The sequence below is a fragment of the Penicillium longicatenatum genome (assembly GCF_028827895.1).
Source record: "Penicillium longicatenatum strain IBT 33135 chromosome Unknown contig_3_segment0_segment0, whole genome shotgun sequence".
Classification (NCBI taxonomy): domain Eukaryota; kingdom Fungi; phylum Ascomycota; class Eurotiomycetes; order Eurotiales; family Aspergillaceae; genus Penicillium; species Penicillium longicatenatum.
Genome location: NW_026643121.1, coordinates 2,499,750 through 2,521,425, shown reverse-complemented (window position 1 = coordinate 2,521,425; position 21,676 = coordinate 2,499,750). Strand labels below are relative to the sequence as shown.

The following is a 21,676-nucleotide window of genomic DNA, read 5'->3' as shown; positions in this document are numbered from 1 at the left end:
ACTGTACAGGATTTCCAAGGTTCTTTCAGGTCCACTCCTTGTTTGGGGAAGAGTCTGAACTCTAAGACGCTTAGTCAAATGACGCCCCAATAGGGCTGCATGGGGATTATTTTTAAACCTCAGATATTTCAATCTAGTATCATTGCAGGTGGGGAGTAAAATCCACATCCTCTAGCAGCGAGTTCCACTGTGGTACATCTAAATCGGGGGCCACAGCCACAAAATCGGACCAAAGTTTCTGCCAATCATCTTCACTCAAGTCGTTGAGCAGGCTATGGCCATCAATATCGGTTAACGATGGCGGTGCAGAAAAGGTGCCTTCGTCGTGCGCAATCACAGGCTCGTCCGTCTCACATGCCGATCGGTTACCCGTTGAGGACGTGGCGAGTCCCTCACGGGCTGAACCATCCTTTGATAGGGTGGATATCTGCGATCGCTTTTTGTGCAGTGTAGACATCAAGGTCTGAAGATTCTTTTGGATGCCTTCCATCAGATTGTTGGACTCTCGCTTGGATTGTTCCAACGTCTCGTATGCGGCAAGCACTTGAGCCTTGCGAGCTTCGGCATCAGGTGCAACGGGATTAAATGATACATCCATCGCCAGAATCAAAGCGGCAAAGAAAACATGGTGCATGACAGTCCAGAACCTCGCGGCTTGCAATCCTACCTCTGAAGCCACTTCGTCCATCGCTCGTCGGAGTTCTAGAACTTTATGCGCTGAACGGATGCAAACAATGTGCGAGTACGCATATTTGCGGTTCGTTATACCTTCTAGATGATAGGGCCGGTGCAATCGACAAAGTCGGGTATGAATGCTGAAATGAACGCTGATCCGCTGCCAGGCAATGTAGGGCCGCTCTTTGCAGGTTTGCCGACTCTGCTCAATACTTTTTGGATCCAGCTGGAAATAGACAGGAAGGCTGGCAATGTGCTCGTGGAACTTCGTATCCAGTTCCAGGATGGTCTTATAGTCTGGCTCTTGAGAGTCGAGTAGGATGGATGGAAGAGCATCGATCACTTGGCGACATAAATCTGCACCCTGAACTCGAGTAATGAAAGCAGACATTGACGTGGGCACAGACAGTGGAAAATGCTGCTGGACTCCAGCACTCGTGATCAGCTCATCGTCCGTATTACTGGGCATGTTCACGTTCATGTGTTTGGGTTGGAAGATGTATGCGCCTTCCTGGGGACCACCAGAGAACGAAAGAAGCCTATTGAAGTCAGTCACAGCTTATTTGCCTCGGGCGCACTGGGACATTACCAGTCGGATGCTACCATATTCCACCAAGCCCGTCTTTGAACCTCAACATCAATCATGTCGCATCCTTTCAGTCTTCTTTCTTCGCGAGCTCTTGCCGTATCTAGCCGATGGATCTTGAGTTCCCTCGACATCAGCAAACAATGATGACGAAGCATTTGGACGCGGGACGGAAAGCCATCCGTATTCATTAGTATGTGACCCAGCGTGCCGATGGCTACAAGAGCGGTTGTCGATGGCTGTATAATCCGCGAAGGATGGTCCAGGATAGCCAATGCAAACCGACTATACGCTATCAAAGCCGCTCGTGCCCCTTCATTCGTAGTATTGAGCTTCTCCAAAAGGCTAGGTGTCCAGCCCAGGGAGGAACCCGCAAAGATGCTGAAGAGAAGCATCAAATCAGCAGCCGGTGGTACCTCACCCTCAACAATACATTCATATACTTTCTCCATCATAATGCGGGACGAGGGTATATGAAGAACGCCAAAGGTTGGCTGCAATGTTACTGCAAAGTGGTTGAATAACTCCCTGGCTTGCCGTAGTGGTGGCAGCTTCCTCGTCAATTCAACAATGCTTGGGGAATCCGATACACCTATGCTATTTTCATTCGCGGATGAAGTATAGTGGACACTGAACGGGGTGACATAATGAGAAGTAAAAGCCTATGGTGCGAGTAAGTATGCCGAATGAATTGGTTTCGAACGCAAAAGCAAGCTAGAGGTTTACCTGGTCTGGTGGTGTATCTAAGTTCATAAAAATACCATGAGGCTTAGGTCTAGGTTCTTGACTTGAGTTGGGCTTTTCAAGAAAAGCTGCTTCCAATCTTCTTAACCGATATAATATCTCATCAGAATTGCTTTAAGTATGTTAGTAAAATATAAAGAATAATGAGTGTAAAGGCGACCTACTCTGGGGCCAAATTTCCCGGCCGAATTGTTGCATTCTGGCTAAATGTAGTCGAAATAGGTCCCTGTGAGGGCTCTGGACCACTCACGCATTCCGGACTTTGCCCTGGATATTCACAGGGGATATTTCTGAGCACGCAATTTGAGCATGGTTGAGTCCGGTCGCATCGGCGCTTCTTCTCACGGCAAGTTTGACATGATAGAGGTGGCCGTGCCCACTTACTCACTCCTGTTATCGGATTGCGGTTGGCGTCTCTCTTCATGGTGTAAAGTCCATAAATAGTATTGATGAGCGTCTGGCGGAAAGGCGCTGCCACAAGACCGCGGATGTCCGCGGGGCTCTTTATATAGGGCAGAAATTAGCTCTAGTGCCTTCTTACTATAATGTTTTCAAGGAAGCCAATGAAAATGGTCTCTCCAAGGGCAATACTGTACGTGGGAAGAAGGAATCCCTGACGTCCGCGGTTCCGCGGAAATTCTGCCATTTTTGGTTAGCGTGAGAGGTAACACTTTTCAAGTAATTCACTTGATTCATAGTGAATTGTCGTATTATATACAGTATATTACAGTTAGTTTGCACCGCCCAGTTACGGCGCATATAAGCATCAGCAGCGGTTTACAACTGTCAGACCATAATCCTGACTTTTTGAACATTGTATACCCTTCGATATTGTCAATTAAACAGATTCTAAGGTTATTCACATGTATGGTAACTAGGCCTATCTCTGAGCTACCCTTCCAGGCTACCAGGAGGCCTTGCCATAAGACGAGGATGCAATTTTGTGGATTTCTGTTTTGCCAAAAACCCCAAAGCTAAATTGAGAAGCTTAGTATATCTCTGAGAAATAGAAGCATATTGGAATGCTACCTGACATAGTTAAAGTCGAAATTGAAAAGCATTCCCAGCCTCCTAGGCTGCATTATCAATATTGGAAAGTGGTTGTATTCAGCTAAAGCTATATACCGGATTCCTAGCTGTGAGTAAGTTTTTACTCAGTTACTCCTCACAATATCAGCTAGCCTGTATTATGATCTGTACAATGATCCCAATTCATCTCCCATCGATGTTCGATGTATACGCTCAAGTGGATCCTGATGCCGTGCCAAGAGACCACGTGACCGCAACACCAGCGTGGTGGCCTCTGACCTCGTAGCTGGCTCTCTCCTTCCCGATCACCGCTAACCACTTCTTCGGTCCACGCCTATATCTCTCGGATCTTTCCCATCTCATCCAAAGCTCCGAATTCCCCTCGACAACCTTGTCGAGCATCCGCCAGAATGGCCACAGAACTCTGGTACGTCGTCATCGCGGCTCCCGCCCCCTGGGTGACAGCTACCGACCTTCGGACTGCTTCACCCATCACGGGCACACATGCATTGAAAACTCCCGCTAACTTGCAGTCTTCGACAGCCCCGTCTATGCAGTAAGTCTAGCTCCGTCGATCATTGTCGAGTCGGACTCACGGCGACCTCGTCATAACCGCCCCTCGCACCCGCTTTGTTTCAGACGGCGGAATGACTGATATCTATAATAGCCCTTCTTCGGTGCGCTGGGTTGCACCTCAGCCATCGTCTTCACCTGCTTCGGTGCCGCCTACGGTACCGCTAAGGCCGGTGTCGGAGTTTGCTCCATGGCCGTCCTCCGTCCCGACCTGATCGTTAAGAGTACGTTAAGCTTTGACGCTGGAGAATCATCAATCCAGCGAATCTTTCGCCATACCTGAATGCGTTTGCTAACTACCAACAGACATTGTCCCCATTGTCATGGCCGGTATCATTGGTATCTACGGTCTCGTCGTGTCGGTCCTGGTCGCCAACGACCTGAAACAGCAGCTCCCTCTATACACTGGATTCATCCAGCTGGGTGCTGGTCTCGCCGTCGGTCTGGCCGGTTTGGCTGCTGGGTACGTCCGGGTTTCGCTCAATCATGAGCTCTTGCTAACGAAATTTGCAGTTTTGCTATCGGTATTGTCGGTGACGCTGGTGTTCGTGGAACTGCTCAGCAACCTCGTCTCTACGTTGGAATGATTTTGATTCTCATTTTCGCTGAAGTCTTGGGTAAGTTCTGCTTCAAGCTATCTTCATTATATCGTTCTAACATCTCCCTCCAGGTCTTTACGGACTGATTGTCGCTCTTCTCATGAACTCTCGCTCTAAAGCCGATTGTTAAACGAGCAGTGCCTCGTTCAAACGTCGGACATCGCGTACCTCACTCATGCCTGTGAGGTACCATTCCGTCCAACGTGCCAATTTGTGAACCTTGAACCCGACATGACAAGCGTTATTTATTCCGTCCCATGATGTCGGGTACGAGGATTAGTGTGAAGATGGAAAAAGATTTCGGCTATGATAAATTCATTTGACTTGTGAATGGGAATTCTTCTTTTGATCGTGGTATGTAGAATCGGGGGACTCTTTGGATCCCAACGGTTGGACAGATGTGGGTAGATATTGGATTGGCTTACATTGCATGAATGCGCGCGCTGGATACTGTACTTTATATCGAGTCTCTCTTGGGACCCTTTCCTCGCTTTCGTCTTGTGGTTGCAGTGAGGTTGACTCTTGTTGGTTTCGCTGCTGCTGGAGACCCTCCTTTCTCTTAACTTTTTACTCTCGGTTTGGACTCTTGTCTTTTCTTTTGGCTTGTCGGATTCTTGTATTCAGTATGATATAGCAATCCCGAATATGTGCATTATGCTGGATTCTGTGGCACGTCGTAGCTCTACTTGTTCCCATAACTCTAGGGTCCTGGAGAGGATATGTGGATTCTCCCTGTATCCCTCACGCCTCAGCTTATGAATGCCACATTGAAGACTTGGCTAGTCAGCTGAAAACCTACCACATAATTTTGGTTTTATAACTAAGTGGTATTAACCGTGGGATTTATGAAGATTCAGACACATGGTGTTTATCAAGAGAAAGATTCTATAGGGTAGTCCGCAATGCATGAGAGGCAGAATATGCCAAACAGAGGGAAGACAAAGACGGCCAAAACCACAGCCTCTGACCCGACAAAAAAAAAAAAAAAAAGAAGAAGAAAAAGAAAAAGAAAAAGAAATTGGCGAATGTTAGGATAATAGTATAGGGGAAGCCAAGAAAAAAATGACCAGAAATGTAGAATAGCAATGTACTGGAGGGTTTAGAGGATATGCCCTACAACTCGGATACTAACCCCCCTCAACCCAGCAAAGATGCAAGAAGCAGGCCAAAGATGCATCCGATGAAAACCGAAGAAATGACACCAAACAAATGGAAACGCAAATCGCCCCAAGTCTAAGCTTTGTCGAGCTTGCGACGGAGAGTGCGTGTTCTCCGCATCAGCTTCTTGAACTTGTGCTTCTTCATCTTCACCTTGCGCCGTCTCTTGGTGCTAATAGCATGCATGGACGAGTTGTGGCGCAGACGCTCAACGTAGGTCATGCCAGTGGTGGAGCTAGGGGCGTTGATGGTAAGCTCATCACGCAGACCAGCGGGGGCATCCATCTCGTCACGGACAAAGGGACCAGTCGACGCCTCGTAGGTCTTACGGCCGTCGGCGTGACGAGATTCCCGGATAGTGAGGACGGTGGAGTAGGTGGTATCCTGTTCGCTCTGGGCCTCGTGAGACTCCATAGCCTCGGCCTCGGCGCTCATGTCCATGGGGACCGGAGGTGGGGGAGGGTGGAAGGGGCGGAGACGACGAGTAAGCTCCTCAACAGACATGTGTGCCTCCGGGTTATCAAGCATCTGAAGATCGCCGTTGGCATCGCTGGCGAAGCGACCGTGCATCTGGCCGAAAGGATCCTCAGCTTCGGACATGCCGTTAGCGCCCTCCATGGACTGGACAGTGTTAGAGAGGGTGAAGATGACATCGTCCGGTTGGTTCTTCATGAGTCTCTTGGAGAATATCGATTCGAAGGCTTCGTGGCTCGAGGTCGGGGGGACCGTGGTGGTCACGGAGATCGGGCGGTGAATGGAGAAGAACGAGGCGACGTGAACGTCTAGTACGGCAAGAAGATTAGTATATAATGCAACCATGGAGCATAATAAGCCATTCTGGGCTGTTAGGAACTCACCATGAGGTTGTCGGTGCTGTGTCGAGGGGACACTGGGGAGCTTCGAAAATGCCGCATGCTGCTGGCTGGACTTGGAAGATCCGTTGCGGGCACCAGCATCCTTGCCTCGGCGGCGGGCAGCCTTGCTCTTCTCGCTGGAAGAGTTCACACTCTTAGCAGGAGTAGAGGTATCCATCCGCTGGGAGCCATCACTAGGAGGAACTGGAGGTTTGGAGGAGGATGAGGAGTATCGGCGTTGGTGCACATAGCGGGTTGCGCCGAGAAGACCGGTGGAGGGAACATTCTGGGCAGCGCGAGGTGCACCTGAGAGAGGCGCCAATGCGGCCCGGCGTATAGATGTTGACAACATGGTTGGCGTGGTACCCAGGTACTGGGGAGAAGGTGAAGATGATCTTGCTCGGAGGCGAAATCATCGGACCGGAACTCGGCGTCTCTGATCATGCGGAGATTATGTAATTTGGTGCCTGACTCAAGTGGCGTCCAATGGGCTCAAATGGCATTTTTCAAAGTGATTCCACAACTTATGCAGGTTTGGTGAACTTAAAATACACTCTTGAGCTATGATATCCCTACATGTAGTCTTTTTTAACGGGGCCACTCTGGTGTTCTGATGTCAACGTGGGATAATGGGGTGCAGATGTAGCTGCTAGTACATGTATAGCTAATATTCGCATATCGCACTCAGATTGGTCGATAATTTGGCTTTTTTGTCTAATTTTGCAAATCTCCAGGGGTAATGTACCAATGGTTCACGCATAGAAGTAGAGGAGAATTCGAATACTCTCCGTGCCGCCCCCATGTGCAGTTTTCTTTCGGCGTAATCCTCCAAGCCAAAAGTTCAGCCCATTTCGAGTATTACCAAGCCTTACCTGGATTCTATAGAAGGATGAATTGTAGTTTGGGATCCAGAGAGTAATATATCAAGTTCATTCAAGTTATAAGTAACCAAGGAAAATAAGGACCTGTACTAATACAGTCGTCAGGTAAACAAAATAGATTTGCAGCGACAAAGAAGTGAAAAGTGGTATCATCCTGCATAATCAAAATAGACAGAAACAGATAGGAAAGAAAAGAAACCATCACAGAGCTTGGAGCGTGGCATTAGTTGGCGAAATCGAACGGACTTTTGGGATGCAACGTAACAGACCCAAGGATACGTCAGAGGGCCGACGACTCTATCATCAAGACGCCTCATGAAGAAAAGGAAAGTCGAAAATGCAATGGATGCAGAAGTGTCGCGATGACAGAAAGGAAAAAAAACCGCCGAAGTATGCAACCGAAGAAAAAAAAGGTAGGCTCAAGAGCTTGACAAGAAACAACAATCGACTTCGTGGCAAACAATGACGTTCATAAAGGCCACCGGTATTTAAAATATTCCGCTGCCTTATAGTATTAAGGTATGGAGATTCTTTTGTATGATCATGTCCTGGACTGAGTCCATGGTCGCCTTCAAGAGAGTGGTGTCCGTGGCGTTGGTCTGGTGAATGTAGATCTCGCGGTCTGGGATCCGGTTGATGCCGCGGAACCGGTCGGCAAAGTATCGCGCAGCAGCTTCAAAGTCTGTATCGGAACCGCTGTAATCTTGGAAGTGCTTCGAGATGGCGGAAATGGAGAGTTTTGCTCTGAAAAGATCGATCTTATTAAGGAAGAGGATAATGGGCTTGCGCTTGAACCACTCGCCATTGACAAGTGATTCGAATAGCATCATAGCTTCGTGCATTTGGTTCTGGAGGGCTGTCAGCTTTTGAACATGTTACTGGTATGGAAGGTATGCTTACAGCGTTCTGGTCTTCGACCAAACATTGGTCATATCCAGATAAAGCCACCATGAACAACAAGCACTGGACTCCCTCAAAGCAATGAATCCACTTCTTCCGTTCCGAACGCTGTCCACCAACATCCATCATCCGGAAGTTCATTTGGCCGAGCTCAAACAAAGTTTCGGTGATACCTGTTGTCCTAAGTCGAGCTTGCAGCATGTCCTGGTTATCAGGAAGCCACCCGGGGGTGAAAATACGGTCCAGCGACTCGTAGAAGCTAAGAAAACGTTAGTATAATCGTGATCAATCGCGCGCGAATAATGGACTCACTAGCTGAGGTTGTCATGCAGCGCGAATTCATGCCCCCGCGCCACGGCCTTTTGAACGCCTGCATCAAGCCACATGGCCCTCATCGCATCGCGGACTGTCAAATCCGAGAAGGCCTCGTCGGAGCCGACGTCGGGCTCGGTCTTGTCTAACAATTCTCCAACAGCCTTGGGGGAACGGTAAGCGCGTGAATTTTTAAGTTGGGGGGTAAAGATGACTGTACCTGTGTCTTCTCGTGCTCAAAATCAATGTTTTCCGCTTTCATTATGTCCAACAACACCTTGAACGCAATGACCACATTGGAGTAGATGACGGCTCGTGTTTGGTGACGTTCTTCCTCAGGAAATCCTCTACTGTGAATGATGCGCATCTGCTTGATGATAGTTGACTTCCCCGATTCTCCAGCGCCTGGTGGGAAGGTCAGCCTAATTGATCGCGCGCAGAGCTATTTGGGCACCAGCAGGGGTTCCTTACCGAGTAACAAGATCTTAATAGTCCGATCCATGGTTTTCTTATCGCTCTTGATGACCCGATCAATACGGGCATTGCGCTGGCTGGCATCCTTATCCGCTTCGGCGGGTTTCGAGGCGATACAACCCATGTTTTCAGGGATCCGACGACAATCCTAGATTTGCGCAAATATAGTCAGCGGTTGAGTCCAGGATACAGGGGCAATTCGACGACACCGGGCGGAGCTTCGATCTGAATCAGGGAGGCGCCGCCTACGCCACACTGTCTCTCTCTCTCTCTCTCGTCTGCTTGAGGCTGAGAAAGAGCGCTCTCGAACGCGCGCGCGATTTGGCTTTGCGGAGGGGGGGTGTGATAGGGTGGTCACCTACCAATCAACAATTCTTCAACAGCTTAGTCCCACGCGACGAATGAGCGGGCGGATCCTGTCAACGCTTCGATCGGTTCTTCCAAGGGTTCCCCACACCCAGGGCCTGCCACGTTCCGTTGCGAATGTGTCGTCGCCGAGTTTCCAATTGGGCCGGATTATCCTCCGAGACACCGAGTCCTTCACCTGGTGAGTGTTGATGACCTGTGGGCGAAACGGCTTTTTCGGAAGGGAGGGAGGTTCGGAGTCGCGAGATCGACGGGAGGGATCCAGACTTTAGGTCGCGGGGAGGAAATGGGCAGTTTCCAGTGACAAAAGCACCCAACACCAGAAGTCGGGGAATGTTGAAGGGGAGATGTAAGAGAGGAAAGCTGAGAAGGTCAGTAGCACATCTCTCCCGTCTCACGGGGAATCCACAAGCGGGGAGGATGATGCACCGGGACTGGTGTCTTGGGAGTGTTATCAACAGTATCGTTGCGGAGTGCAGATTCCAGATTCCTACAAGGCCCACCACCACTAAGAAAGAAAAAAATAAAAAACCGGAAAGTTCTACAACTTCCTCACGGAAGAAGGTTTCACTAAAGACTCTTTTTATTTTCCTTCCTCTTTTCTACAGTCCTAATCTCCTGTACGAACGAGTTGTACATACTAGGGGCGCTAGGCCGATCCACCATCATGGGGCCAACCATTTCCTTTTTTGATTTGGCCGAATAATTAAAATACAATGATCAGATTACCGTACTCGATGTACGTCGCAAAGTACGAGGTATGTTCATCCAAAGTACTGATCTACATCTACCTGGATCACATTTTACATTACTGAGCTCTAGGTCCTCAATAGACACAGTCGACCTTCTCAACCTCCCAAATCAGTCGCTTCCTCCGAGCATCCGATCCATCGCGACACTATTGAAAATCGTCGGGCCATTCCCTCGATTTGACCAATCACAATACCTCGTGCACGAAGTTCGAGAACAATGGATTCTCCAGTACTCACAATCCTTGCATGACACTATCGACTATATTCCTATGAGTAGAGGGAAATCAATACGCGGACATACAGACGGAGTACCCAATACGACTTTATTCCCAAGCCCAGGGAAATTGTGGATAATGGCTCCACGCCTTTCGATGGTTCCTTTGCTGCGTGCCAAGGCGCCATGCGGAATGCAAGCTGCAGCGATCGGCGCTCAATTGCTGAAACCCGCATGGGCTGTGCGCAGGATAGACGCAAGGAAATTTCTGAAACGTCGGTGGAATCCTGGCTCGGCTTCCAGTGCTTAGTCTGTTCTCTTCCTGATTATGCCAAGTCTCCACATAGCTACATTTGGCCCCCTGTTAGCAAGCCCCCGCCTGCTCGATTTTTAATGGAAGGGGATTCTATTCTTTTCCTTCCAAGCTTCCGGGGAAGCGAAGTGACGCTTCTCACGCTATTTGATCTCCTCGTTTAGCTGCGCCAATCTCGGAAAAGGTTACCGGATTTCGCGTCTCCAGAGCGGATACATGTTTTCGCTAAAGAAACGCCTTAAGGGACCAAACAGCCACTTTTGACCCATCGGGGACCAACCTGTTCGGCAAGAATAGGTGGAGAACGTCAAGGCCAACTCCACATGCATTCCGTGTTGAGCACGCGTGCCCGTGCTCGTCATTTCATCCACTGATTGGGGTTTGACTTTGTACGCATGAGCTAACGGTGGATAACGCTTTTCCCCTTTAACCGAGGGAAGTCATGTACAGTACAGGTCGTTTTTACTAACCCCGGACTTGTCTTGCTGACCCATGCCGCTCATGGCTGTGTAGCTCGTCTTTTGAAACGCTTAATTCCGGTTCGTTCTCTCCGGTTTCATGACTTTCGGTACGATTTTCACCCGTGCCGTTCTCGCTGCTAAGGCAGGGGTAATCCTTCGTCTGTGGAGATATTCCCTATCACAGGCCACTTGATCGAAAGGTCTTGGTCCCGATCTGATAGATAACCCCTAATTTATTGTAGGAGAGTTGCATTGCATGATGGTTTAACCAAAGGAGACTTAGACTGGAAATCTCGCACAAGTAATATGTATGCAATGCACCGTTAGTGTATGCATCGGTCAAGACGATGTTCCACCATACAAAGGTACCTCTGGGGTAAACATTACACTTGCGCACTCAACCCAAATTTAAGAAACGGCGCCTACCAAGGTTTGCGGGATGGCTTTTAGATTCCATGGATAAATACTTGTTTCCTCTCGACCTTCACGTCTCTCGAGTCCAAGTATGTCACTTCTCAGATCAGATGCACCAGTATTCCCGAAGGCTAATCCTTTCATGGCAGGTCCTCAGCCCACTCCGTAGTCGACTCCGTCCTAGTATCCTGTAGACTCCAAATCCCGATCCCTAACGGTCCCACCCCAACGGTGCCTCCCAAAGTACGTCTGGAGGAAACTCCCAAGCCATATGGACTTCTCACATTGCGACGATCAATGATTCCGGCCACAGCAACTTAAACTTCCGACTAAAGTCTAATAGCCACAATTATTCGTCAGGGGGTCAAACCCACCAAAAAAAGTAAACACCAAAAAGCCCATGCTCACCCCTTGGAGATATCCAGCGGTGAACTCTGATCTCTCCGGAACCAGGAGCCAGGACCGTTTTGCAGTGGGAATCCATCGGGGCAAAGAGCCGAAAGGCGCTGGTGGAACCGTAGCAAATTAAACGTGGTCGATCAGCATTTGACAGCGGGCCAGACCCCGGTCTCTTCAGGGGGCTCGGCTTTGCTTCGGTACTGCACACGTTTTTTTCCTCATCACAGGTTCTTCCTTGATGGCAGGGATTGCGTGGTATCTCTATATTTAGACCCTCTAATGCAATGCATTCCTGGCGACTCGCTAACGAAGCCACAAGGTCCTTATACTAAATCGTTCTAGGGGAACTTATTACAGAGCAAAGATTTGTGCTATGAATAGTGCCCGGGTGACATGGAGTTAGTGTTGTTTTTGAAAACCAACGTCATCAATGCTCAGTACAAATTAGGCGAGTTACTCCGCCTGTTGTCCATGAGTACACGAATGCAAACAGTACTTTGATATCGCATCACGGATAGCTCATTCCTTCGGTATACAGTATATTGTCTTGAGGGTTATAATAATCAACTGATACCCTCACTTACGACCTCCAATATATGTTCAGGCGGTCATTGAGCTTACATTAGATCTCATCAATGTGGACAGTGGAGAGAGAAAAAAAATTTAATAGGAAAGCACGGGCCAGATCGTGGTGCAATGGAATTGCACGGGCGGCGATGGACGTTTTAAGCAGATCAACAGACCTAATATCGTCGGAGAACGGAAAACCAGTCTACCAATGCTGAAATGGCAAATGATCCAACCTAATTTGATGTCGAGAAAAGCCCTCGAAAAATTTAGGCAGTGACAGAATTCTGTTCAGTGAATTTTTCCCATCTTGATATTCGAGCTCCTCAAGGTGAGCAACGTCTCATGCCACAAATGAAATTATCCGAACGAGTCTGGGAATCGACATGGTGTACTTCATATATTAAACCTGAATAATCCTGTATAGGTAGTATCGTTGGGCAGGTTTAGTAACTCCAGGTAAACTGGTGTTTGAAAACAAAGAGTTATGGTCGGCGTGATGAGATGATCCTTTTTACTATATTCTCTCCGCATATTGCAATTTCTCGCCTGAGCAGATGAAATTCTGGAGGTTCTCTTAGGAAACTGCGAGCTCTAGGATGCTAGAAGAAATGAAAGGTAAATATGAATCGTTGTTTTGAATAATGCACCATTATATACAAAGAGTTGAAGAGAAACACAATATAGTACAAGTCTATGTCTACCCAAACCCGCTGAATAGGATATCTCATGCAACACGACAGCGCTAGGTGACGAAAACCAAAAAAGAGAGGAGAAGAGTTGAAAGATCGTCAGACCTTTGCGATGATTATATTTTTTGGTGCCAATTCTGGTTGCGACGGATTGGCACGTGGATGGCGTTTTGTAATCTCCACGTCAAGGGACGCGGGATGCCCTTCCACTCACGGTCTATGACAGCCGCGGCTTGGAGCATAATAGAAACAGAGTTGATGGGTTCGTAGGTAGAGGCACCGTATCTTATGTCACGGTCAACGAGGTATTTGGCCACCTGGAGCTGGTGGAGACGGTCTTCGCCATGAGGCTTGTAGCCAGATGAGAGGAACGATAGAGGCATATCGTGGAATTCTGAAGGGACATTTTTCAAGACGGATTTCCGGATCCTATAATCCTCGAAGTGGACGTCCATGCCGACGATAATCTTGCCGGCGTCAAGACGCCATATTTCACTCATTTGATTGCCCTTCTTATATGACGCGTTGCGGGTCAATGAGCCGAGTACAGTTTTCCTCATGTCGCTGGTCACCGATCCGTCCATGCATGCATACCGCCACAGCACTCGGCAGATGTTGTAGTGCTGGCTTTTGAATGCAATGAGAAACAGACGCTCCCATATTTGAGGCACAAACCGGAAAGAAGGAAATTTGGCGCATTCGTATGTGTAGTGAAGTGCAGTAAGGATGTTGGCACGGCACATAGGCAAAATCTGATTGAGGATAGAGCTGTCAACCTCAAAGCTTTGCTCGGCGCAAATCTTCAATAGCGCGTCCACGGCGGCAAAATTCTGGCAGCGCGCTGCTACGCTGACCATTTGTCCAAGAAGGGATGAACTAAACCAACCCGCACCGTGAGTCTTCTCCATAAGAGCGACGAATGATTCAACGTCCTGCCCGCTTTCTAGGTGTACAAGGAGCGAGTCTTGAATCGTCAGTTGAAGGGCGGTTCGAATCACCTTGACATCAGTCATGAAGCCGTTCTGCACCATATGTGTAATGAGTGACGCCTTGGCATTGGAAGTGGTCAGAGCCGATAGCAACGCAAGCCATGTATTTGGGTTGGGACGAATGTTCGCTCGAGGCATCAAGTTCAAGAACTTGCGAAACGCCCAAGTATCGTGACGCCGTGCCGCAGACCGCAAGAGAACATTGTAAGTATCGACTGTCGCGACATGCTCTGCCTTGAGGAAGACATATCGAGCAGCATTGAGTTGTTCGTGCTCACACAAATACTCCAAAGCTCGATTCAGCGCAGCAGTAGATATGATCTGCTGACCATGCCGAAAGAGGTCTAAAAGCAGGCGGGAGATCTGATTGGCATGCGGTGCCCATTTTTGATTCCGAGATGCTAGAGCACCAAGAGTAGGTGGCCCGCGTGCGCTCGTTAAATCCTCAACACGTTCCGCGAATTCTTTCACGGAAGTGAGAGACGAGCGCAACGCAAGGACATCCTTAAGCGTGAGTGGTACTTCGGCATGGCGCTGCCAGCTCCAAACTCCGCGAATCAATGGAGCTGGAATGTTTTTGCGTGAGAGGACTTCTCTCTCCATGAACATGGGGACCGGCGGCTTCCTAATATCGGCCAGAGGGTCTCCAGAATCCTGTGCAGTTTGAGCACTTCTGATACGTGCTTCGACGAGCTCCATTACGTGCTCCGATCCGGTCAAGATGGCCTTACGGTTGGCTCCGTCACCCTCCCTCGGGTGCAAGATTTGTACCTTACACCCGTTCCGTACATGCACGTACCAGATATTCTCCTTCATACTCGTATCCATGATACCAGCAAGAAGCGCTACCGTCTCTTCGGGGATTTGCAGCTCCTTGGATCTGGTGCTTTTCTTGGGCTCCGTACGAGGATCGTTCTGCACCTCCTCTAATAACACCTTCATATCATTCCATCCATCCATAGAGCCTCCAAATAGGCCCTGTCCACGGGTCCTTCTCACATAATCTCCATACCGGAGCTTTCTCCTGTCTCGAACGGATAACTTGCTTATCAAGATCTTTCTTGACTTGAACTCCGTCCCCGGTTCTGTTTCGTGAGTATGATCGGCTGCTTGCCTCTGGCCTGTCAGCCGTTTTTGTCGCAGTTCCCTGCGACTTAAATTGCCACGACGTCTATGTGATTCGGAGACATCGGACGCGGTCTCGAGAAAACCATTGGACTCCCGTGACAGTCCCACGGGAAATCCCATGATGTCATGGCTTGACTCAGTGGCATCTCGGTCAGCCCCATCTCCCGGTAAACTTGCACTATCTTTCGCAGGTGTGGACAGGTTTGGAGCGAAGCTGTTGGGAGATCGACTCGTCGCATCGGCGGAGCTCCATCGGGTGGTCTGGGGATGAAATGACGAAGGGGATGCATACGAAGGAATTGTGGCACGAAGCGAATTGCTAGGAGCTCGATTGCCTTTTATTGGAGCTGCCGCGGGCGTCAGGGACGCGATCGGTCGTCGTTGCTGCAGGGCAGAGGCGGCCCATCGGGGGTAGAGGAAGAGGAGAGGATCTTCGGGGCCGGCCGCGACAGTGTCCAAGACGGCAGAAAGGCGCCTTCTTAGACACGGGTGGCCACTCGAGAGCATATGGATCGGTGCACTAGTGGCATCCGGTGCTTGAAGCAGAGGTGGTAAGAAGCACAAAGTGTTGAGAAGTCCGATCTTTTGGCTCCGAAAAATCTACGCGGGAAGGGAAGGCGGTGGCCCAGGTTCCGACAGCACGCGACTATTTACATAACGCTTGGCTTGTATAGAAAATGCCGAGATTCATTGTGTTTAAAAATTGATGCTGAGGTCGTGTACGTAGCTAATACATGTCAAAAGAAACAACCGAATGTGCTGGTCGGCTATTTAGCCGGGTATTAATAGATGTGCCCTTCGTGGCCAACTTCCGCGGCCCTGGGAATGCCGGTAATTTCCTTCACTTTCATTACATGCAATGGCTCGCCAGTAACCTGCGCTCGCTTGGACAGCAAAGTATCATGTCGAGAAACCGGTGTCAAATCGAGGAGGTCAGATGCCAGGTCCCCGGGATTATGAGTAAAGACATCTGGCCCGGTAACATGTTGTTTAGCACTCTCAACCGCTCGAATTAGGTTATCTTTCTTGCGCTTGATCTTGTCGGCATCTTTGTTCTCCGGATCATCCGATGGAGTGGACAATTTATGGATGATGTCGACAAGGTATGTCACGAATTGCCAACGTGATGCCTGGAATAGGAACATGGACATGATCTCTGGGATCTTTATAGGCACGAAGTAGTTAGCCACCATCCATGGAAAATGGGATTTCATACCCCAAAGTTTCGAGAACAGGGGCATGTTACCTTATCGTTGAGATAATAAATCTCCTCCCCTCCCTGCTCAACAAACGTCTTCAACGCATCGATCCTCTCCCGATCAATAGATGCCAATTTCAACGCATACATAAGCGAAGGAATATCCCCAATTTCCTCAAAATGCTCCTCTTCATCTACCTTGGTATCCACCCGGCTCAAATATCCCGACTCAACCGCCGAAAGACGCGCAATGCTCTGCTCACGACTCCTCGCTTTGGAAGAATGAATAGTAAAGTAATCCTCAGTCAACATATGCCCCTTCTCAAATTCTGAGCGTTCACGGTGACGTCTCTCCGGAATCTTCTGGCGTAGCCGAACCCAGCGCCTTCGCCGAGCAAACGAGTGAAACCACGGATGCGTACCATGCCATTGGGAGGATCCAAAGGAAAGCGAATACTGCCATCCCTGTTCGTCGACATCGCCCGACATATCTACATACCACGTTCTCCAAGCCCATTCCCAGCTGGGATCGGGCACTTGGGCATTCGTGATATTGACGGGACTGGGTCGTTTCTGCTGGGTCATCCAGGCACTGGGATCGAAGTTGAGGAGTGAGCTGTGGGAGTAACGTGGAACACCGAATAGAAACCAGCCACGCTGGTTCTCGTATAATATATCTAGCTCAGTGGTGGGGGTTGCGATTTTATCGGAATCGGACTGTTGGCCTGGTCCTCCGTTTGAGTGGGTAGATTCATTTGTCAGGCTCTGGGTTTGCGAGGGGGGAGCAAAGTCCAATGTGTCGACCCGGGTGGTTTCTGTTGCGTAGTCTGGCTGTACTGGGTTGGGCTCATTTGCCGGTCCGGCCGAACTATCTGCTGAGACTGACCCGCGCACTTGCGACGACTCCCTGCTAGGGGATGTCTCGGTGTCCGTCGAAAGGCCGAGTTTGTCGGGTTGCCATTTAGCATATTTGCGCTTTGCTAGCTGCCCAGAGACCGCTGTACGACTGATATGTTTTGACAAGCCGCCTTTCTGACCTTGTTTCGAGGTTCGTCGTGAGGGTTCTCCACTTAGCGGCTGTTGCGAAGGAACAGTATTGTCCACCAGGGATATAGTAGCAGGATTCTCCATAGTCGTTGTTGTCATCTTGAAAAGGCTCGAGCATATGCTTCAACGCTTTCTTCGGTATCTGTCACGTCGATCATAAAGGCATCATCCTTGGAATGCTTGCATTACACCACTGCTGCCTGGTTCGTCCAGATCCTGCTGGACAGAGTGACGACAGAATGACAAGTATATCAAAAAAAAAAAGAGATAAGGGCTGGAAAGAAAACCAAATGCGATGGTATAAGGAACGAACACAACCTCACAAGGTGTAGTGAAAGTTAAGATGTAAGCTCTCCAGCTGGAACCAATCGATGACATCGTTTGCGGGGACCAGAACGCCAAGACCTGCAACACCAAACGCGTGAAAAACAATCTCCTCATCACTCTAATACCTCCCACCATAACAGCCTATACTATGGCCGCTCACCAGCGCAAAATTGAGCTGCAGTCCCCAGCAGACTTGACTTATCTGTATGCCAATACAGTTGCGCTCTCACGCAAGAAACTCGACCTCTATTTCCCCCCTTCCGCAACAAACGATGAGACACCAGATCCGATGCGCGAACGCGTACGAGAATTAGTGGATGATGTGAGTCGAACAATTTTGAACCCGGAAAGAGAAGACATGAACATGTTTTTCTTCCGTTGCTCCTCAAGACAAGGAGACCAATCCCAGAGCCAAAGCGGATAAGCTAGAGGGGCAAGGCTGACAGGTCATATCAACTCAAGTACATAAACCGCACATTCACAACAGCCTCATCATCAATCAGCATAAACGGCATCGATTCCTCTCACCCGCAATTTCCATTCCCGGCATCCTTCACCGCACCCGAGACAGTCGAATACGAACCCTATGACACCGAACTAGCATCCCGCGTAACAGCCCTGTACGCACAGTTAGAGTCCCTCACAACGACAGTTGCACAGCAGAGACGTGATGCGCCACGACAAGCGGCAAAAGACTACGCGGCGCAGTTGATACAAGTACTGAAGGAGGACGATATCGATGAGGAAGATGATGCTATGGATGTTGATGGCCAGTCACAATCTCGTACTCATCCGGATCCTTCGTGGGAATTGCAGATCCCGCTCGGTACGGAGGCGGAGGCGGAACGTTGGCGGAATGGTGATATGGCGGAGGTTTATGAGCGTGCTCTAAGAACCTTGCAGCGGCTTCAAGGTGAGGCCGAGGATGAGGAGGGTTCTGAGGGTAATGCATTGGCTACGACTGTTGGGAAAGCTGAACGGGCCGGACGAGCTGCTGATGTCGTGGAGAGTATGTAAAGGTTCACAAGACTGTTTGGGCGTTAAGGTTTTGATTTGATGCGAGGCGTTTCGGTGCCAGGGATCATGATACCATGTCTTATTCTTTTGAGGCGTTTTTGGGTTACAGACCCGATCACCACGGTTACATTGTCTAATATTACAAGAATCTATGGAACTCTTTATTCAGTCTGTAAAGATTCAAAGGACTTCATTCCTTCCGCAATTTCGCTATGTGCTCAGTGTGTACAACCCAAATAAACAAAAGCCAGTTTCAACTTCACTCCCCAAACTCGCTTTTGAAATCCCAGACTCGCCCTTCTATATCAAGCGCAGGCATAGTCGCTTGTTCAACAGGCAATAATAGGACATGTAAAACTCTCCATGATATCTAAATCGAACGCAAAAGGTAAAGGGTAAAAGGCAGGGGGGCAAGGAATCCACGGGTCGTGTGGTGGGGTGGTCGGCGATGATGTGGTAATTTCCAGGAAAGACCCGGTTGTCAAGGGATATCAGATGCAAATCCCACCCCAGTTGACAGGATCTCATATCGATAAGGATATACCAAACTTATCGTGTTTTCTCTTTTTCTTTTTTTTCCCCCCCGAGGAAACTGGGATGAGGGTTGCAGTGCATCAAGACCCCCCAGTGGATGTAATTAACGAGTGAAAAAGGGGAAAAATGTTCTATGATTCCATTTATGCGCTGGCCTGAGCACCCTCCTGGCCCTCGACATCCTTCTTCTCATAACCGGGGTCCTGGTTCTCGATGACGGCAGCCCCGTCTTGCTTGGGAGCAGCCTCCTCCTTGAGGGCAGCCCAGGCGGGGGTACGAGCCCACTCAGCCTCTTGCCAGGGACCCATGTCGGAGAGCTCACAGCCACCCTCGCAAGAGCAGGTACCGCCGAACTCAACGGGCAGGTTCTCCGCAGGAACCTGGGAGAGTAACTCCTTCTTGTATCCGCTGCCAAGAACGTGAATCTTCTCGACGGTGACGGGGTCAAGGAAACCCTTGACGAAGTTAAAGGCAGCACCGAAGCCCCAGGGAGCGTTGATGAGGTACAGCTTGCCCAGGCGCTCGGGGTAGTAGTTCTGGGAGATTTCAGAAGCCTGACGAACGTATCCATAAACGGAGGGAATGCTAGTGACACCAACGCCCTTCAGGTCCATAATGGTGCAGCAGGTCTCCAGCAGCTTGCCGGCCTTGCGCGAGCAAGCGGGCAAACGGGGGTCGGCCAGCTTCTCGTATTCGGTGACCAGGTTCTGGAGCATGCGCTCGCTAGTGGTGATCTTGTACATGGCGTCAAGGTTAATCTTGCCTAGCTTCTCAATGTAGACGGGACGGCCATCCTATTCCAAAGAACGTTAGTTCTGCTTCCTGAGCTACCCAATAATACAGTATGCTTAGGGTGGCGTTGGCCTACCTTGTCGGTCTTGTGGTAGTATTGAGGGTAGAACTTGAACACCTCAGCCTTTTCGGTATATTCGAAGACAGCGGGAAGCTTGTCAGTTCCGAACTCCTTGCGCCACTTCTCACAGTTGGTGAACCTAGTAAAAAAAAAAATTAGATGACCTCAAGTCTTCACATGCCAAACGCAAGACTCCCCGTGGGGAGAATGTCAATAGAGGATCGTCAAACGTACATAGCCTTGGCGTCAGCGATAACAAACTTGCGGGCACGCAGGAAACGCAGAAGCGTCAAGGTATCCAATCGCTCAGTGTAGCCCTCCTTCTCGAGCTCGGCGCGGAACTGCACGACTTTCGCATCCTGCTCCGGAGTGGTGTGGCCAGGGTGACCAGTATGGGCTTCCGGGGCGGTGGTGGGGAAGGTGTAGTGATCGTACTTGGGATCAATGGGCAACTTGTGCTCAGTAGCGGCTGCCATGGTGAATGATGTGGTGGGAGGGGCGAATGTGGAAGATTGGAAGAATGGTTGTAGGAGGGAAAGGCGGAGGGGAGGCGTAAGTGGCCACAAGGATAAAAACCACGGAGGGATCGGCCTCACGGTAAACAAGCGCCCGGAGAGCAATAGTCGTTTTTTTTTTTTAGGCTGCAGAGCTAAATGTTCACCCGGTAAATGATCGCAGCAAGAGATAAATTAGAAAATAATTAATGGTGCTGGTCCAGTCAAAGCTTTCGAAATCAGGGGGCGAGTTGTCGGCTTCGAAGACCGCGAACTCCTTTTTTTTTGTATGATTATTACTCAAAATGGTTGCATCGAAGGAGGAAAATAATCATCTGTAACAACGCTATTGTTGATCTACTTATCACGTCACTGTCATGTAGCATACAAACCCAGTTGTCCGCAAACGGCCCAACCCTGTATGCGGCCTTGACCCAATCCTATGACATTCGAGATCAAAAGCCCGTGCCAGAAACGTTTGAAAACCCGACATGCCAGGTTTTGACCCAATCCTATGACATTCGAGATCAAAAGCCCGTGCCAGAAACGTTTGAAAACCCGACATGCCAGGGTGAGGGGCAAAGAGGGGCGTTGAGGCGGTGTCGTGTCGATGCATATGCTAAAACTTTGCCCTAAACTGAAAAGATCATGACGTTTAAATTGACTGTCGACTTTACCCAGCTCCGGCCTACAGGTATATTCTAGGTGACCTCCATATTGTTTACGTATAGCCCAAAATTCATTGATACCTGCTGCTAGGCTCTGTACAAAGGAAATCATCAAAAACAAATACGGGTATTGAATCCAAACAACCACTCATAAAGACAAACAAACATATTATTATACACAGCGCAAAAGACCCGAGAGCCAGAGCGGTGAGGGTGCAACAGAACCAAGTGCCAGAAATCAAGATTACAGGCGTAAAAGAGCCCGAACCAACCCACAAAACACAAAAAATAAATCAAGACGCACTGGGTATAACTTGCAGACGACAAAATCACAATACAAAGGAGATGGTCCGAAATGTCTTTCCAAAAGATCGTCTGCTGATCCCGAACCAGCGGGTCAAGCGTTGATCATCCTCCGTCAGATATGTCCGTGTTTCAACAACATTCACACTAGACGC

The 21,676-nt window shown here is 49.3% G+C and overlaps 8 protein-coding genes across 8 annotated transcripts; 2 read left to right on the top strand and 6 right to left on the bottom strand.

Moving 5' to 3' along the window:
• Positions 1 to 139: 139 nt before the first annotated feature.
• Positions 140 to 2,651, bottom strand: N7484_006307 (fungal specific transcription factor domain-containing protein; the record flags this gene model as incomplete). The annotated part of the gene is made up of 7 exons (XM_057116725.1): positions 140 to 1,214; positions 1,265 to 1,923; positions 1,988 to 2,117; positions 2,170 to 2,208; positions 2,256 to 2,295; positions 2,390 to 2,507; positions 2,547 to 2,651. The coding sequence occupies 7 exons, from the start codon at positions 2,649 to 2,651 to the stop codon at positions 140 to 142; spliced, it is 2,166 nt and encodes a 721-aa protein (XP_056972608.1).
• A 793-nt stretch (positions 2,652 to 3,444) lies between these two features.
• N7484_006306 (H(+)-transporting V0 sector ATPase subunit c) lies at positions 3,445 to 4,336 on the top strand (the record flags this gene model as incomplete). The annotated part of the gene is made up of 6 exons (XM_057116724.1): positions 3,445 to 3,461; positions 3,578 to 3,590; positions 3,702 to 3,831; positions 3,914 to 4,070; positions 4,121 to 4,224; positions 4,278 to 4,336. 6 exons carry the CDS (start codon positions 3,445 to 3,447, stop codon positions 4,334 to 4,336), a joined length of 480 nt encoding a protein of 159 aa, XP_056972607.1.
• A 1,103-nt stretch (positions 4,337 to 5,439) lies between these two features.
• On the bottom strand, positions 5,440 to 6,570 carry N7484_006305 (mitochondrial 37S ribosomal protein mS38; the record flags this gene model as incomplete). The annotated part of the gene is made up of 2 exons (XM_057116723.1): positions 5,440 to 6,146; positions 6,222 to 6,570. The coding sequence occupies 2 exons, from the start codon at positions 6,568 to 6,570 to the stop codon at positions 5,440 to 5,442; spliced, it is 1,056 nt and encodes a 351-aa protein (XP_056972606.1).
• Positions 6,571 to 7,605: 1,035 nt separating this feature from the next.
• On the bottom strand, positions 7,606 to 8,909 carry N7484_006304 (guanine nucleotide-binding protein subunit alpha; the record flags this gene model as incomplete). Its single annotated transcript, XM_057116722.1, has 5 exons — positions 7,606 to 7,947; positions 8,000 to 8,258; positions 8,312 to 8,475; positions 8,532 to 8,716; positions 8,783 to 8,909. The coding sequence occupies 5 exons, from the start codon at positions 8,907 to 8,909 to the stop codon at positions 7,606 to 7,608; spliced, it is 1,077 nt and encodes a 358-aa protein (XP_056972605.1).
• Positions 8,910 to 13,079: 4,170 nt separating this feature from the next.
• N7484_006303 (uncharacterized protein) lies at positions 13,080 to 15,587 on the bottom strand (the record flags this gene model as incomplete). Its single annotated transcript, XM_057116721.1, has 1 exon — positions 13,080 to 15,587. The coding sequence occupies one exon, from the start codon at positions 15,585 to 15,587 to the stop codon at positions 13,080 to 13,082; it is 2,508 nt and encodes an 835-aa protein (XP_056972604.1).
• Positions 15,588 to 15,862: 275 nt separating this feature from the next.
• N7484_006302 (uncharacterized protein) lies at positions 15,863 to 17,424 on the bottom strand (the record flags this gene model as incomplete). The annotated part of the gene is made up of 2 exons (XM_057116720.1): positions 15,863 to 16,243; positions 16,327 to 17,424. 2 exons carry the CDS (start codon positions 17,422 to 17,424, stop codon positions 15,863 to 15,865), a joined length of 1,479 nt encoding a protein of 492 aa, XP_056972603.1.
• Positions 17,425 to 17,800: 376 nt separating this feature from the next.
• N7484_006301 (uncharacterized protein) lies at positions 17,801 to 18,669 on the top strand (the record flags this gene model as incomplete). Its single annotated transcript, XM_057116719.1, has 2 exons — positions 17,801 to 17,974; positions 18,115 to 18,669. The coding sequence occupies 2 exons, from the start codon at positions 17,801 to 17,803 to the stop codon at positions 18,667 to 18,669; spliced, it is 729 nt and encodes a 242-aa protein (XP_056972602.1).
• A 677-nt stretch (positions 18,670 to 19,346) lies between these two features.
• On the bottom strand, positions 19,347 to 20,532 carry N7484_006300 (SEC14 family lipid-binding protein; the record flags this gene model as incomplete). The annotated part of the gene is made up of 3 exons (XM_057116718.1): positions 19,347 to 19,997; positions 20,072 to 20,195; positions 20,291 to 20,532. The coding sequence occupies 3 exons, from the start codon at positions 20,530 to 20,532 to the stop codon at positions 19,347 to 19,349; spliced, it is 1,017 nt and encodes a 338-aa protein (XP_056972601.1).
• Between the last annotated feature and the right edge of the window lie 1,144 nt (positions 20,533 to 21,676).